This window comes from Electrophorus electricus, chromosome 8, assembly GCF_041902795.1.
Source record: "Electrophorus electricus isolate QZ-2024a chromosome 8, ASM4190279v1, whole genome shotgun sequence".
NCBI lineage: Eukaryota > Metazoa > Chordata > Actinopteri > Gymnotiformes > Gymnotidae > Electrophorus > Electrophorus electricus.
Window position 1 is genome coordinate 25932989 of NC_137504.1, and position 17032 is coordinate 25950020.

Genomic DNA, 17032 nt, shown 5'->3' on the forward strand with positions numbered 1-17032 from the left:
ACTGTCTGAAATTTTTGATGAAAAAACAAAAATGACATTTGTAACTTCATTGTAGTACAGTTCTTTGACTCATCCTGCCAGCAGAAGCTCAGCGAGTCCACATACTCTGAAAACACGAGGCTGAAGTGTGGCCTTACAATCCTGCAATTCGTTTTGTGGTTCGTTTGCAATTCGTTTTGTGGTTTCTGGGCTTCCAGTTCATATTTAGGCTCAGCCCCCCTGATCTCAGATCTAAGTGAAGAAAACAGGAGAAAACAACAACTGGCCGGTTGTAGCACAACAGCCTCGTGTGTGCACTTTTTGGGGGGTTTCAGATGTTCCTTTTACTCTCGGTGTTGTTGGAATTCACCTCTGGTGAATGTGTTCTGAAGTAAGAATCCTTCTGCTGGCGCCTGGTTTTCACCACTTCCATGCCACACTGCCAGTAAGTAAGACATACAGTGTGTAGTAAGTGTTAAGTCAGACTGGTCTCCCTTGTCTGCCAGATGTCTGTAGAATAACTCCAGTTGCAGAGCAGAGAGGAGTGCAGTGTGGTAAAGTGGAGGATGAGCTTTCAGTACCCCACTTTCCTCTCTCTCTCTCTCTCTCTCTCACTCTCTCTCTCTCTTCTCCCACAGAATGGCCTGGGATTTGTTCCGTCTACATATTTGCTGTCGAGGGGTCACCTCCTATTTGTGGCATGAGGTTTTAATCGATGCACCAACTCCAGATCACACGGCGCACTTCCCCAGTAATGCCGTTTCTCAGCTAACCTCCACCAGCTGCGTGGAGCTCACAGTTGCACAGACAGGCCTCCCTGACAGGCCTTCTTGACAGGTACAAGCCTGTCAGGCTGAGGCACGTCCCAGTGATCCCGGGCGAGGCCGTGGTCGGCATGACCCCCGCGGCACCATGTGCATTCTGGTTATCTTGCAGTTAAGCTGTTGTTTGCCTTTCAAAACCTGGAGCAATGTTTTTAGCAGATGTTGCACTTATTAGGAGCAAATGTTTGCTTGTGTTTTTGTTACCCTCAAGGGCATCATGTTGACACTGGAAACTGCCAGAGTTGTTTAATTTAGACTGCTTAGTCCAATTAGGGTGATATTTATATGGAGTTGAGAACAGGGGTCACAATAGGTTCATGTGGTCCTACAATAGTCAAGGGTGTCTGTTACAGTTGACAATCAAAACCACCCCCTTTGGACTGACAGAACAGACCACTCACGTGGAGAGAGGGTGTGGTATAGCTGGTATCTAGTTCACTGAAACGCACTATTAGGCAAATGGCACAGTAAAAGTCATTCCATCTCAAATTTTATAATCTCTCCCAAAAAGCAGAAGAATAGAACGGAGTGTCTAGATGTGACACCTGTAAGGTAGGTGGTGTAAGGAGCTGCAAGTGGGTGGTGCCAGTGCAGAACAGGTGACGGAAGATGCACACCACAACTGCGCGGGCTACATGCTGTTGTGCGTGATATTGCCCAACCTGTCCATCATTCAATGCATGGACACGCCCACCTTTTGGTCTCCTCCACCCCCACACAATATGGTTTTCACATAGAAATTGCAATGGCTTGATTGTACCCACATATGACTGTGGCTGTTCGGTTTATTAATCTATTTTGCAGCATTTTGTTTGTTTTTTATCACTTTCAGATGATTCAGAATGTGAAATGTCAAATAAGGCCATATCTTCCAGATTTCACAATTCTGTGTTCAAATATCAACTGATGATCTCAGATTTATGAGAAATTGCTAAATGGTATACAAGGGGACATCCCACATTTGCAGTTTCCATAGCACCCCACTGTTTCCATAGTAGTCAATGATGGTGATAAATGGCATGTATGGGTTTTGGATGTACGATTTCTGTAGGCTGAAAGAGAAATGAACTGTTTTCACTTCAGCAGCTCCTCCCGGAGTCCCCTGCACTCACACCCTGAGATTAGAGCTTTTCTTTCTTTTCTTTTTTTTACAGAAACACTATCTCTCTGCCGAGGTCGCAGGAGAAGATGGGCAGTAGAATTCTATATGGAATGGAAGCGTGACCTTCCCCTCTTCTCTTCTCTTCTCTTCTCTTCTCTTCTCTTCTCTTCTCTTCTCTCATCTTCTTTTCTTCTTTTTTTTTCTTTCAGCTCTTCTTTTCCCCTCTTCCTCCTCTCCTCGGTGTGTATGAATGGAGACAGACGGACAGTCAGCTCAGCGTGGGGTGGTCTCTCCCTCTGCCCGCCTTGGCAAGGGGGGCAGTATTAGCTAAGAGGGGTGAGGTGAGGTGAAGCAGCACCCTGCCAGGACGAGGCCGGGCCGGGCCGGGCCGGGGAGCTGGCTCACCAGCTGTGGAGGCTTGTGGGCATCCGGGCACACCAGACCGGGAAAGGGGGTGAGCGTTGGAGGTTGGCAGAGGGAGTGATTGCTTGGTTAAAACTGCTTCTAGGGTTAGATGGGGTCACCTGGCTCTAGAATTTAGAGTATGAAAGAAGCACCACAATGACACTGGACTCAGGAAACATGGATGGTTGTGATTCAAGCTTATTGTACAAAAAGGAACAAGGATTGGTTATAGGAATAGTAAACTAGTAGTGGTTTGCACATAGACAGAAAAGGTAAGACACATCCATGACTATACACATCCCATGGAGGTGTTTGTTGATTGTTTGTTTCACATGTGCAGCCAACAAATGTGACATTAACTAAGAACGTACTTTTCTAGAGTGTCATGACTTCATTTTTTAATTTATGATTCATAAAGGGGCTCGTTTGACAGCTTACAATGACCACTCGAACATTTTGATCTTTTTAACATGTGGAGTTGCGAGACTGTTGGCCAGGTGACCAGAGTACATGAAACGGAGGGATAAGCAGAGCAGAAGAGTGTGCAGTGGCGCTCAGAGGAGGAGGCAGGGGGCCTACTGGGTGCATCTCTAAGATGCCACTGTCATTTCTGTGGAGTGACATTTTTATGACACATGGCTTGTGAGGTGGGCAATAACCTCTTTACAAACCCAGTGCTTCCTGTCAGGGACGTACAGGAGCTCTGCAGTTGTCACCGTCTGGATGGCATCTTGTTTCAGAATGCATGTCTCTCTCTCGCTCTCTCTCTCTCTTTCTCTCTCTCTCTCTCTCTCTTTCTCTCTCTCTTTCTCTTGCTCGCTCTCTCTCTCTCTCTCTCTCTCTCTCTCTCTCTCTCTTTCTCATACACATACACACACACGCACGCAGACACATGCACACACACACACACGCACACTTACATACACGCACGCACACACACACGCACACAGACACATGCACGCACGCACACACACACACACACACACACTTACACACACGCACACAGACACACGCGCGCGCACACACGCACGCACGCACTTACACACACACACACGCACACAGACACACACACACACACACGCTCATGCAGGACATGTGGCTGTGAAACCCATGCAACTTTTATGAGGGGGACTTGTGTGGAGTGTGTACATGTGTAGGTGTGTATGATGAATGATGGCTGTGAGCATAACAGAGGCAGCACTCCACAGTAGGTGTCAATGGAAGATGACAGTGAGCACAGACCTCTGCCTCCACATATATGCCCTCTGCTCCCAGCAACCTGCCGAGCTCCATCCATACGGGGAGAGCAGGCAAGCGCAGACTGCAGCTTTATCCACTGTCCTGTTTAACCTTTCCAGATAACGCGGCGATTCCGAATGTGGTCCTCTGTCTGTGCTTCCCAGTCACGGCTTGGGCTCGTGATTTATTCTGATTATCAAAACATGCAAAAATATTATTTTGATCCAAACCGCATCCAGAAACATAAAACTTCAACTGAATATTTCGTCTCCTGTCCCCCTTTCAACACTCCTTACACCCACCTACCCACCCACCCACACACACGCACACACACACTCACACCCACACACACGCACACACACACTCACACACGCACACACACACTCACACCCACACACACGCACACACACACTCACACCCACACACACGCACACACACACTCACACACGCACACACACACTCACACCCACACACACGCACGCACACACGCACACACACCCACACACACGCACACACACACTCACACCCACACACACCCACACACACGCACACACACCCACACACACGCACACACACACTCACACACACGCACACACACACTCACACCCACACACACGCACACACACACTCACACCCACACACACGCACACACACACTCACACCCACACACACGCACACACACACTCACACCCACACACACGCACACACACGCGCACACACACACTCACACCCACACACACGCACACACACCCACACACACGCACACACACACACACACACACACTCACACCCACACACACGCACACACACCCACACACACGCACACACACACTCACACACACGCACACACACACTCACACCCACACACACGCACACACACACTCACACCCACACACACGCACACACACACTCACACCCACACACACGCACACACACACTCACACCCACACACACACACTCACACACGCACACACACACTCACACCCACACACACGCACACACACACTCACACCCACACACACGCACACACACACTCACACCCACACACACGCACACACACGCACACACACACTCACACACGCACACACACACGCGCGCGCGCACAGACATACGCGCACACCCACACACACGCACACACACACCCACACACACGCACACACACACTCACACCCACACACACGCACACACACACTCACACACGCACACACACACGCGCGCGCGCACAGACATACGCGCGCACACACACACTCACACACGCACACACACACACGCGCGCGCACAGACATACGCGCACACACACACACACACACGCACCCAGACACATGCGCGCGCATGCACACACACACACACACACACACACACACACACTCACACGCACGCACACACACACACACACACACACACACACACTCACACGCACGCACGCACGCACACACACACACACACACACACACACACCCTTTTCTTTGTGCGTTTCCCTGTCTCCCGTCCCCCCGGTATGGGCTGTCTCAGTGCGGGGCTGTCAGGAAGCTGCCGAGCTCTGGCTTCGCCGCTGCATTCCCTGCATGCTTGTGCCAGTGCGTGAGAGGCTGGCGGAAGAAAAAGAGCTGTCATATCAATATTCAATCTGAAACCCCCCAACACTTCTCATCGCAGGAGGAAAGCGAGCAGATACCAGGGCTAACAGCCCCACACATTGTGCGGAGCTAGCAGAACTTGGGATGGTTGTAATTTTTGTTTGTAATTTTTTTTTTTTTTTTTGGTAACTCCAGAAAAAGGGAGTTAAGGGGAAAAGTCATAAAAGTGTCATTTATATAATCATGGAGTGCTCAGAGGATGTGTGTGTGTGTGTGTGTGTGTGTGTGTGTGTGCGCGCAATTAAGGTTTAACAGGAACCATGCGGCCCTTCTGGGCTCACGGCGGGGGCGGAGCAGCAGATATGTTCCATAACCCCTCCCTCAGTGGTCGTCTTGTTCAGACCGAGGCCACACGGACGGGGAAATCATAACAGCGGTGTTTACGTTAGGCCGTGGCTGAGGAGCCGTCTGCCTGCACCGCATCGCAAACGGGGGGACTGTTTTTTGTTTTTTTTTCCTTCACCAAGACAATGTGGCTTCTGTCAGAGATCCGTCTTCCGTCCAGCGTGCCCTCCCATCAAACACTGCAGAGTAGCGAAAGTGTTGTAAAGTGTGACGTGAATTGATGGGTCTGTTGCTTCAGCTTACGTGGCAACAGGACTTGGGGGGGGTTTCGGATTTGCAGGGATTAGTACGTGCCACCTCGTATGAAGCGCGCCACGGCTCACGGTCCTCCCAGGGAACCACTGGCTGTAGCTGCTCTTCCGGCTTCGTCCGTATGAAAGCCAGTAAAAGGTGCCCTCGCTTTTTACAGTCCCTGCAAGTTTTGCCTGAAGATGTGTTCTGCGCTGTCAGCGTTGGATAGTTTGGTTGAAGGCTGAATCACAGTGGCAGTAAGAGAGAGCTGTGCTAGGCTATACTAAGAGATTGAGTTTGGCCCTGCTTTACCACCTGGACCCGTCGGAAAACCCAGGAGGAGAATAGTATAAGGCTACATTCACACAGCAAGACGTCAAAGTGGCCTAAATCCGCTCTTTTTCTTCATGTCACACAGATGTGTTATCTGTATGGCAGTGTGAATAGTAACAATACATTGAATCTGACATTTTTAGTGTATGTTTAGGACACTTTCGTATGCAGTACTGAAATCCGATACGTATCTGATACAGTTCAGCAATATGACTCGGTCTGAACAGCCAGATCGGAATTTATGTGACTTTCACATCAGTCCAACAGAACATTCATCATAGGCTTAGTCAACACTAACATGGGTAAAGTGGAACACACCGTTTTTGTGTTTTGGCGACCCTGGCGTGTACAGCCCGTTTTCGTTAAGTTCTTCGTCCCCAATAAAACACAAAAACAATGGCAAAGGTGACAGGTGACCTATGACCCCTATGTCATTTCCACAGTACTTTCTTTACATGCTACGGTGGAGCAGCTGACGCGAAGAGATGCTTCTTTGTCTGGGCAAATAAAGAAGCCATGCAAGTAAACATAAAGTTAAAACCCCAGGAACTGGGGAAGTCACATGACAACCATGCATTAGTATTTTCTAAAAGTTACATTTTTCTTTAGCCACATTAAAGCGCCAGCACTGCGTTTTCGGAATTACACACTTTGGAGAGCAGATTTGAAAAGATGTTAAAGATTTTAGTGCAGAGGAATGGGTTTAATATATGAAAGCGTGTGCGTTCTCCCATATACCCGTGTCAGTGTGGACTAGGCCATAACACAGAGCTGGCGGGATGAAGAGAAGCACAGTGAAGAGGCCGTGCCTCCACTGAGGCCCATCGTTACCATTCTGGCCCTCTTGGGCCCCCCCGGCTCTCATGATCATTTGTTCCCAAATTTGCAGTCGAGCCTTCACCGTGGATTAACACAAGGATGAACTTTAGGCTAGTGGCTCTTACTGTAGACTCAGCATTGGCTGTTTACCTCTGGATCAGCATGCCATGTTCAGAAACTGTATGTTCACTCTGATGCGTCTTGCTTTTTGGTTATTTTTTTAAATTACCCTGTAGCTTTAACCCTGCACATTACCCTGCGTATGCACGTATACATTACTGCACCCCAAAGAGGGTAGAGGGATAAAATATCTGTCATTGAAGCCTTCCGCAACCATAGTCTAATTTTGCATTAAATACATCTTATGGAGTGTAGGAATATTTATCATGCTTTGTTTTCATAGTCAGCTTGGTGGGAAATGTGGATGATATATAGTATCATATAGAACATAAGATGTTTGGATTTCTGGGAACAGAGGAAACTATGCATGAATTCGAGACGTTCCATCATTTGAATGATTCAACATGGGTCTCTTTGTGGTCTAATGTCAAGCTGCCATTCCATTGTTTTCTGTTTAATTAATGTCAAGTTTGTAAAATATACAAAAGTTCTGGAGACGCGGCGGCTCCCTGAGAGAACGCAAAGGGCTCTGAGACCTTAGGAAAAGAGACTTGGGCTGTCTCCAGTTGTCAGCCTATGTGCAGGAAACCTTCCTTATTCAGACTGTTTTCTGGGAAAGTGGCAAATGTTCAGACCCCCCTCCTCTCCCCACCCCACACGTTTTCCTAGACCTTCTTTCGGCCACTGTTCCTGTGTTTCACACAGTCCAGACCCATCATGCCATGCTGATATGTACTTTGGCGCACATCACTAACTAACATGAGGCTACAGCACGTGTGTGTCTACCAGAGTCAGGCCGAGAGTGAGACTCTGGTAGATGTTTTGCTGGGGGTTTTTTTGACATTTTTCTGGTCCCTGGGAAGTGCTCGGAACTGTTTTGTTGGAGAATTGCCTTTTTCCTGTATGCGGTCTTGGGAAGTCTGGTAGTCAGCCTCTGTTTACAAGACACAAGGGTGCTAACAATAATGTAATGTTTCACCTCAAAAAACAAACAAAAAAAACAAAACAAAAAAACAAAGCACAAATATAGAACTGGTGTTTCCTAAAAAGCATTTCAGTGCACATGAGACGAGCTGAGTCAGCACTTTGGTAACAGGCTCTGATGAAAGAATGTTGAGAATACTCATATCAAGAGCAGATAATGAAAGATTCACAGTTGCATATCCCTCTCTCTCTCTCTCTCTCTCTCTCTCTCTCTCTCTCTCTCTCTCTCAGGAGAGGTGCTGAGTCTGGTGGACGACCTTTTCTCAGGTTTGGGTTCCTCCTGTGTGGTCCCAGGAAGGAGGACAGGGGACCACCCTCACACAGTCATCTACTCACTCATCCTCAGGTGCCTGGAGCCTGACAGTCTCTACAAGTAAGGAAGTTCCCTCTGCCATCTCCTCTCTACTCCTGCGCACCCTCACATTCAGTTGCAAACTCGCCAAACTGTTCATCTATGTCCCAACTCGGACATATTCTGATGCAAATGCATCATCCGTCTTACTAGCCGTTTTCTGTTGTGACGATGCCTTCGTTGTGCTTATGCACAGACTGGATCAAAATCAGAATGTCTACACTGAAACCCCAGCGAGGAACATGTGTATATGTAGCTGTATATATCACAGCAAGAAAGACACACGACCAGCAACTATGCAGGGAATCTCATCCGCGATACAGTCTGTGGGGATGAAGAGATTTCCTTATTGAGTGATTTGATTTCTTTTAATGTGAGGATAAACTGGTCATATAAGTCTATATATGCAGCTGCTGAAGTGGTATGGCATGGAACAGGCCCTCTGTTGATAGGCAGTGGGGACCTATTCAGAAGCCAGTCTGAAAGTTGTGTGACCGTCTGATGTTTACGTGCACTGTTGCCCGACCCGCCTCGATTTATAACTAATGGGATTCACAAAAGTAGTAGAGTAAAGGCATGAAAAGAATCAGTGAAAAAGAATTCATTAAAAAATAAAAGAAAAGAAAGGTCTATTATGTCTGGGTCTCTCCGACCCTCGTCCTAAGCAAAGGGTGCGTTGCCACATCCTGTTTGGAGTGTTTCTCGTTTATGGCAGCCATGTTGTTTGTTTGGAACGAAAGCGCTCTTTCTTTCAGTTAAAGGAGCCGCTGGATTTTATTAGCATGAGCATATTGTGGTCTCGGCAATGCTGGGTTTTGCAATGGGGAATAACACGGCCACGGTGAATTAGAGAGATCAGAAGGGGAATGGTTTTCCGGCTAAGGAGAATGGAGACGTGTGCGGGCCTGTTGTTTTGGTCAGCCATTTCATATTGCACGCATCTCACTTTCATGCTGTGACGAGACTTGGGAGGTTGACGGCTTCCTCTGAACTCCTGTATTCTCACAACGCTGGAGCAGGGAGCAACAAGAGAAACTCCTTGGAACTGGCGTCTTCTTGTGTCACAAAAACATATTTGGCCGGCTACTCCGAAATGATGATCTTCCACTCACACAAGATCCTCCTGCGCAACTGAACACTGTGAGACCTTTAACGTTTACTGAACGCAGCGAGAGAGAGAGAGAGAGAGAGAGAGAGAGAGAGAGAGAGAGAGAGAGAGAGAGAGAGTCAGTATGTGCATATTTACCGATCCATTACCAGACAAACACCTCGTTCACTTTTGCCCTCTCACAGTGCTTCTGAGTCGAAACCTAAACAGCGTTTGTAGTGGGAACAAGCGCAGATTAAAGTCTATTGAAAATCCGCTTTTTTCTGCATCTTAAACAACTTAATCCAAAGGTGAAGAATCAAAAGAAAAGCCTGGAAAAAAAAAAACCTTGTAAATCAGATTTGGTGAATCACTGATGTGATTTTTTTTTCCCCCTTCCTATTTAATCAGATGCTTCTAGTCAATTTTATTTTCATGAGAACGTACCAAATTTGGAAGCCCCAAAAGAGCTCTGGGGACAGACCATGGAACGCATATTTAACCAGTCCTGTGTCCAACCCTCATAAAATCAACTTCAGACTGAATTACCACTGATAACAGGGAGTCGGCTGGCAGTCTACAACACTTTGTACTGGTTTCAGAGTGTTTCAGAGTGTCTCCAACTGCTGTGCGGCTGGTTGTTTTGTTTTTTTTGGTTTTATGCATCAGCTTCCTTCTCTTCCTTTTTCTTACTGAGTCCCAAGTCCGGTCACAGTGTTCTCATGGTGTAATAAAATAAAAGAAATTTTTAAAAGATTAAGCCCTATTTACAGTACCTCAAACCGGTGTACAAGCAGGCTTAGTCTTCTCAGAACGAAGTCGTGCCACAGTCAGAACACTTTGCTCAGGAATAGAGTAGTGTGTAACAGAGCATTTGGCTGTGCTGTCACTATCAGACACCAAAGTGACTTCTGAAATGCAAATGTGTACACGAGCAATATGCATTGTGTTGGGGGACCATTCAAGGCCCAGTTTATTCCGCTTTATTCTCATCAGAGGTCACGTGGTGGTGGTGACAGCCAAGTTCAGCTGAAGAGAGAGTCACTGACTTCACCAATGAGACAGTGTGGGAGTCATATACCTGATGCCAGCATGGAGCTTGATGCCCGATGCCGTCATGGCAGGCCTGACTCCTCCTGGACATCCATAAAACTGTCAGTGTAAACACTCAGCCTCGTGAGCTGAGGCTCTCTTAATCAGGAGAAGATTGCTTAAATGTCTTTTGAATTACTTGTGCGAACCTCTTGTACGCTAAACATTTTTTTTCTCCTGGCTCCAGCCTGAAGGCACATCCAGAAAAGCACAACAGAAAAAAACCTCAACAGATCCAAAAGGCTCGTGAAAAATGTAAAATGCAGCAGATAAGATGCGGATTTGCTCATTCCCACGTGAATGAATGATCTGACATTGACCTTTTGATGTAGCTTAAAATAGACAGACGGAGTCTTGTAGAGGGCAAAATAAATCAAACCCACTAGCATTAAAAAATATGATAAGACAGGCAAGGGCTTGGGCTATGGGCTAAACGATAGAGTTGCATGCAACTCCTGTTCTAAGGCCAAGGATCCAACCCCCTCTGGACGAAGATCACATCTCATATATCCCCTTACATATTTGTTTTCACTGCTATCAGTCATTTGACAAAACATCAGTAGATTTTAGACATCGTAGAAGTGACTGAATTTGGCTTTTATCAGGTATGAAAACAATCTGAAGAAAAACCTAGAAGCAGAAAGATATATATTATTTGAGCACAAAACACAAAATCGTTGATGTCTGACGAGCCTCCCACTGAAAGTCTATTCAAATTGCTTTTATTGACAAGATCTTTGAATTCTTCCACTCACCCTCAGGCCTACTGCCTACAGAAGGCTCAGATGGTGGATTGTTAACGTCCCAGCGAGGTCCACAGCCCGGGCTTCCCCTTCGCCCCCAGCAGCATTCTTTCACATCTGTCCATACGGCGCAAATGTCTCACGTCCACGGTCCATCTGGAAAGTGATTTTTTAATCAGATCGAGTTCAGCAAGTTCCTTGGCTTCAGATGCCCGGAGCGTGGCTTCCGAGGCCCAGTTAGAATGCTTCAGAGGCGGGCTTTGTGTAAACTGATCTTCGCCATCCCGCACCATCTACCTAAAGTACTACTACAAAAAGCAACAACGAGGAAGATTAGAATTGACTCCAAAAATAAAAGTGTCTGGAATGAATGGACCTAAGATGACGTCATGGCAGCGGTCGGCCTGTTGGGAGAAACGGGAAAGGCTGATAAGCTGTATGGGAAGGTGAAGGACATATTCCCCAAGCACGATAGAGTACAGGGCTTCTAACTCCACCGCAGATCGGAATGTGTTCTCTAATCGCTTAATAACTCAAAGCAATAGTGTGTTTTTATAATTTTCCAGTGACATTTTCTCTCCAAACGACTCCTTGCCACAGTAACCTTCCGTCATGGGAACATACAGACCCCATCCGTTTTTTGATGAATGAGGAACCCTGCAGATGTACGACTTGAAGGATACTCTGTGCTCTGCACCAGCTAGCTGCTCAAAGAGTCAGACCACCTCTGCACTGTGTCCTCAATCACTAATCTGTGTGTTTGTGTGTGTATGCGTGTGTGTGTATGTGTGTGTGTGTGTGTGTGTGTGTGTGTGTCTGCGTGACTGTGCCTAGCAGGGGGTGGAAAAGCCAAGTGTGTTTTGCCAGTATTTTCCCTGGTGTTTTGACATTCTATTTGGCGAGCTCGACGGCGAACAGGCTTTGTTCTTCCAGCCGATGGTTATCAGTGCCAATTGTTTGCAGAGCACCACAGACTCAGAGTCGGACTATACCAGAGTCTTAGGAGAGTGGGGGGGAGGAGAGAAATAATCAGTTTCTCATTTTACTATTTATAGGTGTGTGTTTGAGTCAAATGAAACAACATTTCTCCATTTATCCCAAATTTCAAATAAAAATAGAGCATTTATTTGCAGAAAATGACAACTGGTTAAAAGAGCAAAACAGATGCAATGTTTTCAGACCTCAAATGATGCACAGAAAACAAGTTCATGTACGATACTAATGTAAGGTATGAAGAGTTCAGAAATTGATATTTAGTGGTATAACCTGATTTTTAATTCATAGCTCTCATGTGTCTTAGCATGCTCTCCACTCGTGTTTGCCATTGCTTTGGTTCAGGTGCACACCTAAGCACTACCTCATTAAGTAGAATGAAGTATGACTGTGTTGGAATTCAACAGATATTGGAATACATGTAGAGATGTAGAATGTAGAGTTGATTTGCTATGGATGCAGCCTTTTCCAGAACAGAACATATATACACGTGTGTGTGTGTGTGTGTGTGTGTGTGTGTGTGTGTGGGAGTGTGTGTGTGTGCGTATTAGCTCCACTCCACTGGCCTTTTTAAACTGCAGATTAAAAAAATCTTTGCCAATACCCAAGAAAAAGAACAACACCAAGCTGACAGTCCCCTACCTCAAACCCCTAAACTAAACTTTACAAATTGTCTGATAGAAGCAAATGCACACACAGACCGACCCCTGTCTTCACTGGGCAAGAAACCACGTAATTCAAACAGTGCGTTTGCTGTGAGGAGGCTTTGTTGGGATGGGAGGGATGTGAGGAGATGGCTCTTTATGAGGTTTGGGGGAGGAATGCCATCCGTGTCTGTCCATGAATAACAAGACGAGGCAAAGTATGTGAGCCATGCAAAAACAGGCCATATTACAAACAAAGCAATCACTTGGTGGTATTGGTGGATGGTTTCCCAAAGAAAAGACAAAGATGCAGTTTTGCAATTGTGCCATGTAGAGGAATATCTTGCTAGGAGGGAGAATTGTCATTTGGATGGTGGTGGGTGGGGGCTTGTGTGTGGATGCCCTTTAGAGTCACAAGCAGTAAATACTTAAATGAAAAACTAGCAAAAACACCCTGCTTCTATCATGTGATGTTAGCACTCATGGTCACACCACTGGACCCTTCTGTCATGCGATGTTAGCACCCATGGTCACACCAATGGACCCTTCTGTCATGTGATGTTAGCACACATGGTCACACCACTGGACCCTTCTGTCATGCGATGTTAGCACACATGGTCACACCACTGGACCCTTCTGTCATGCGATGTTAGCACTCATGGTCACACCACTGGACCCTTCTGTCATGCGATGTTAGCACACATGGTCACACCACTGGACCCTTCTGTCATGCGATGTTAGCACACATGGTCACACCACTGGACCCTTCTGTCATGTGATGTTAGCACACATGGTCACACCACTGGACCCTTCTGTCATGTGATGTTAGCACACATGGTCACACCACTGGACCCTTCTGTCATGCGATGTTAGCACTCATGGTCACACCACTGGACCCTTCTGTCATGCGATGTTAGCACTCATGGTCACACCAATGGACCCTTCTGTCATGTGATGTTAGCACACATGGTCACACCACTGGACCCTTCTGTCATGCGATGTTAGCACACATGGTCACACCACTGGACCCTTCTGTCATGCGATGTTAGCACTCATGGTCACACCACTGGACCCTTCTGTCATGCGATGTTAGCACACATGGTCACACCACTGGACCCTTCTGTCATGCGATGTTAGCACACATGGTCACACCACTGGACCCTTCTGTCATGTGATGTTAGCACACATGGTCACACCACTGGACCCTTCTGTCATGTGATGTTAGCACACATGGTCACACCACTGGACCCTTCTGTCATGCGATGTTAGCACTCATGGTCACACCACTGGACCCTTCTGTCATGCGATGTTAGCACTCATGGTCACACCACTGGACCCTTCTGTCATGCGATGTTAGCACACATGGTCACACCACTGGACCCTTCTGTCATGTGATGTTAGCACACATGGTCACACTACTGGACCCTTCTGTCATGCGATGTTAGCACACATGGTCACACCAATGGACCCTTCTGTCATGTGATGTTAGCACACATGGTCACACCACTGGACCCTTCTGTCATGTGATGTTAGCACACATGGTCACACCACTGGACCCTTCTGTCATGCGATGTTAGCACTCATGGTCACACCACTGGACCCTTCTGTCATGCGATGTTAGCACTCATGGTCACACCACTGGACCCTTCTGTCATGCGATGTTAGCACACATGGTCACACCACTGGACCCTTCTGTCATGCGATGTTAGCACACATGGTCACACCACTGGACCCTTCTGTCATGTGATGTTAGCACACATGGTCACACCACTGGACCCTTCTGTCATGTGATGTTAGCACACATGGTCACACCACTGGACCCTTCTGTCATGCGATGTTAGCACCCATGGTCACAGCAATGGACTCTTCTGTCATGTGATGTTAGCACCCATGGTCACACCACTGGACACTTTTTCCCAGCCCAGCATGGCACAGTCACCTCACAACTTTATACTATGTAGAACACAAGATACAGTGCTGATATCATACACTAGTGTTTAAACCCCCTCACAGCACAGGCTCATGCTGAGAAGCTGCACTAAACTCCTCTGTGGGATCACCTGGCAGGTTCTGACCACATACACATGAGGCGTTCACGTCTAAAGCATCTGAGCATCGTTTTGGGGTGCTGGGTGGTCCGAGAACACACAGGCCCCAAGCTTTAATGTGTTTTGTATTTGCCGAGCGGAACTCCGTCATTATAGGAAGTGGGAGTCCCATTTAAGCCGCTATTAGCCGTAATGGCCAGCCCTTTTTTTAACTTTCTTTCTTTTTTCTTCTCTCCTTTTTTATTGTCCGTTCGCCAGGGCCATTTCCACACGTAACAGAATCCTTCGGAATCTCGCAGAGCCCCGCATGCGTCTGTTGTGAGTTACAGAGATGGTGGGGGGGTGTGGGTTCCTTCAGTTTTTTCTTTTTCTTTTTTTTTTTTCCCCTTTCCACCGGGAGTCCCGTGCTTGCCGACCGCACATGAGAGGAAGAGCGGCCCTGTGGGGCGGCGAGTTCACCCTCTTGGCACCTCGGCTCATGGCGGAGGGGCCGCCGCTCTACCACGGGCCAGACGTGTTGGGGGTTTGCCGGCCGGCCGGCACACCCGCCTGCCAGGTTGAGGTGCAAAAAGATAATGGGCCCTGGTTCAGCAGAGACCAGGTGCTGGCTTTCTGGTTTGCTAACGCGTTTGTAATGGCTCTCTTCTGACAGCAGTTGTAACAAGTCATTCAGGATTTGAAAAGCGTCTTTTTGTCCCACTGCCACAGTGTTGCCCAGATCTGTTCCCTCCGTCAGACTGATGCTCTCTCTGTCTGCGGCCTTTGCCTCTGTGATTTTATGAGCTGAGTGTTGTGTCCAGCTTTTGTGGTATACAGGGGTCTCTCTCTTATCTGGTTTGTTCTTCTCTCTCTATTTTTTCATGTCTCTTTGTCTCTGTCATCTGTCTATTGCCATCTTCTCCTCTTTTATTTGCTCTCTTGTTGTATGTCTAGCTTTCTGTCTAAATGTCTCTTTCTCGCTGACTCTTTCTTTCCACGTTTCCTCTTCTCTCTCTCAGGTTTACCCTCTATGCCGTGGACAGCCGGGGCAGTCGTTCGGAGTCCAGCTATGTGACCGTGCGCACGTCCTGCCCAATGGTGGATGACAGCAGAGCAGAAGGTAAGCCCCCGTCCAGGCCTCCACCCTCCGCGCCTCCGCCCTCCCTGCATCCACCCCCCCCCCCACCCCCCAGCCCTCCACTCTTCTGATCCGTATCAGCAGATTGCACGTTCACGACTGCTGCCGCGGGCGTGAATGAACGATGAGCCATACAGCGGCGGGCCGATGGTGAGCGGGCAGGTGAGCATCTCACCCGGCCGAGGCGTTCCCTTTCAGGTCACGCTGGCAGCCAGAAGGCAAAGTCCGATATCCGGGCTTCTGCCGACTCCACAATAAGCGATTCCATTCATCCAATCAAAGGCTAAAATATTCTAAAAATCAAAGGCCATCTCCTCTCCTCTGCCCCTTTAAACAGAGCTAGCGGACAAGGTGTACAACCTCTACAATGGCTACACCAGTGGCAAGGAGCAGCAGACGGCCTACAACACGCTGATGGAGGTCTCTCCGCCCGTGCTGTACCGGGTACAGCACCACTACAACTCGCACTACGAAAAGTTTGGAGACTTCGTCTGGAGGAGCGAGGACGAGCTCGGGCCCAGGTGAGAGAGTGACGCTGCAAGCCTATTCAGATATCTACCCCTCTCCCTAAGCGTGCTTGAAAGTGGCCATTCTTCTTCATCCGTCTGCTTTATGTCACTTTACTCTAGCCGAATTCTCGCTTCCTCTGCTTCTCTCTCTCTGCTCAGCTCTCTGCACGTCACACATGTACATGCACATAAAACAGTGGCCAGACGTAATTTTGGCTTGCAAAGTTTTACTTTACAAGTCCTGTGCAAATCCACGCCTATAAAACCAATCATTAGCAGGTCTGTTCCACTGGAGAACCGTCTCGTAAGAACAGAAATCGCATAAACGAACCCACACTAGGAGTGCAATATATTTTCATATTTGTTCATTCAAGCCCATCATGTTTTTTTTTTCCTTTAATCTGACTTTTTATTAAAATTTTCTGCATA

The 17032-nt window shown here is 47.6% G+C and overlaps 1 protein-coding gene across 6 annotated transcripts in view; it reads left to right on the forward strand.

The window, feature by feature from the left end:
* Window positions 1-17032, forward strand: part of astn2 (astrotactin 2) — a 266754-nt gene that overhangs the window by 245072 nt on the left and 4650 nt on the right. For 3 of the 6 annotated variants that reach the window (XM_035526958.2, XM_035526959.2, XM_081720221.1), the window contains 3 exons: window positions 8250-8391; window positions 15976-16076; window positions 16432-16615. In XM_035526958.2, the coding sequence (XP_035382851.2) occupies window positions 8250-8391; window positions 15976-16076; window positions 16432-16615 (427 nt within the window). Of the gene's footprint in view, window positions 1-1957; window positions 2360-8249; window positions 8392-15910; window positions 16257-16431; window positions 16616-17032 lie in introns of those variants that run through there. The other 3 variants (XR_014125159.1, XM_081720222.1, XR_014125160.1) reach the window with 3 other exon arrangements.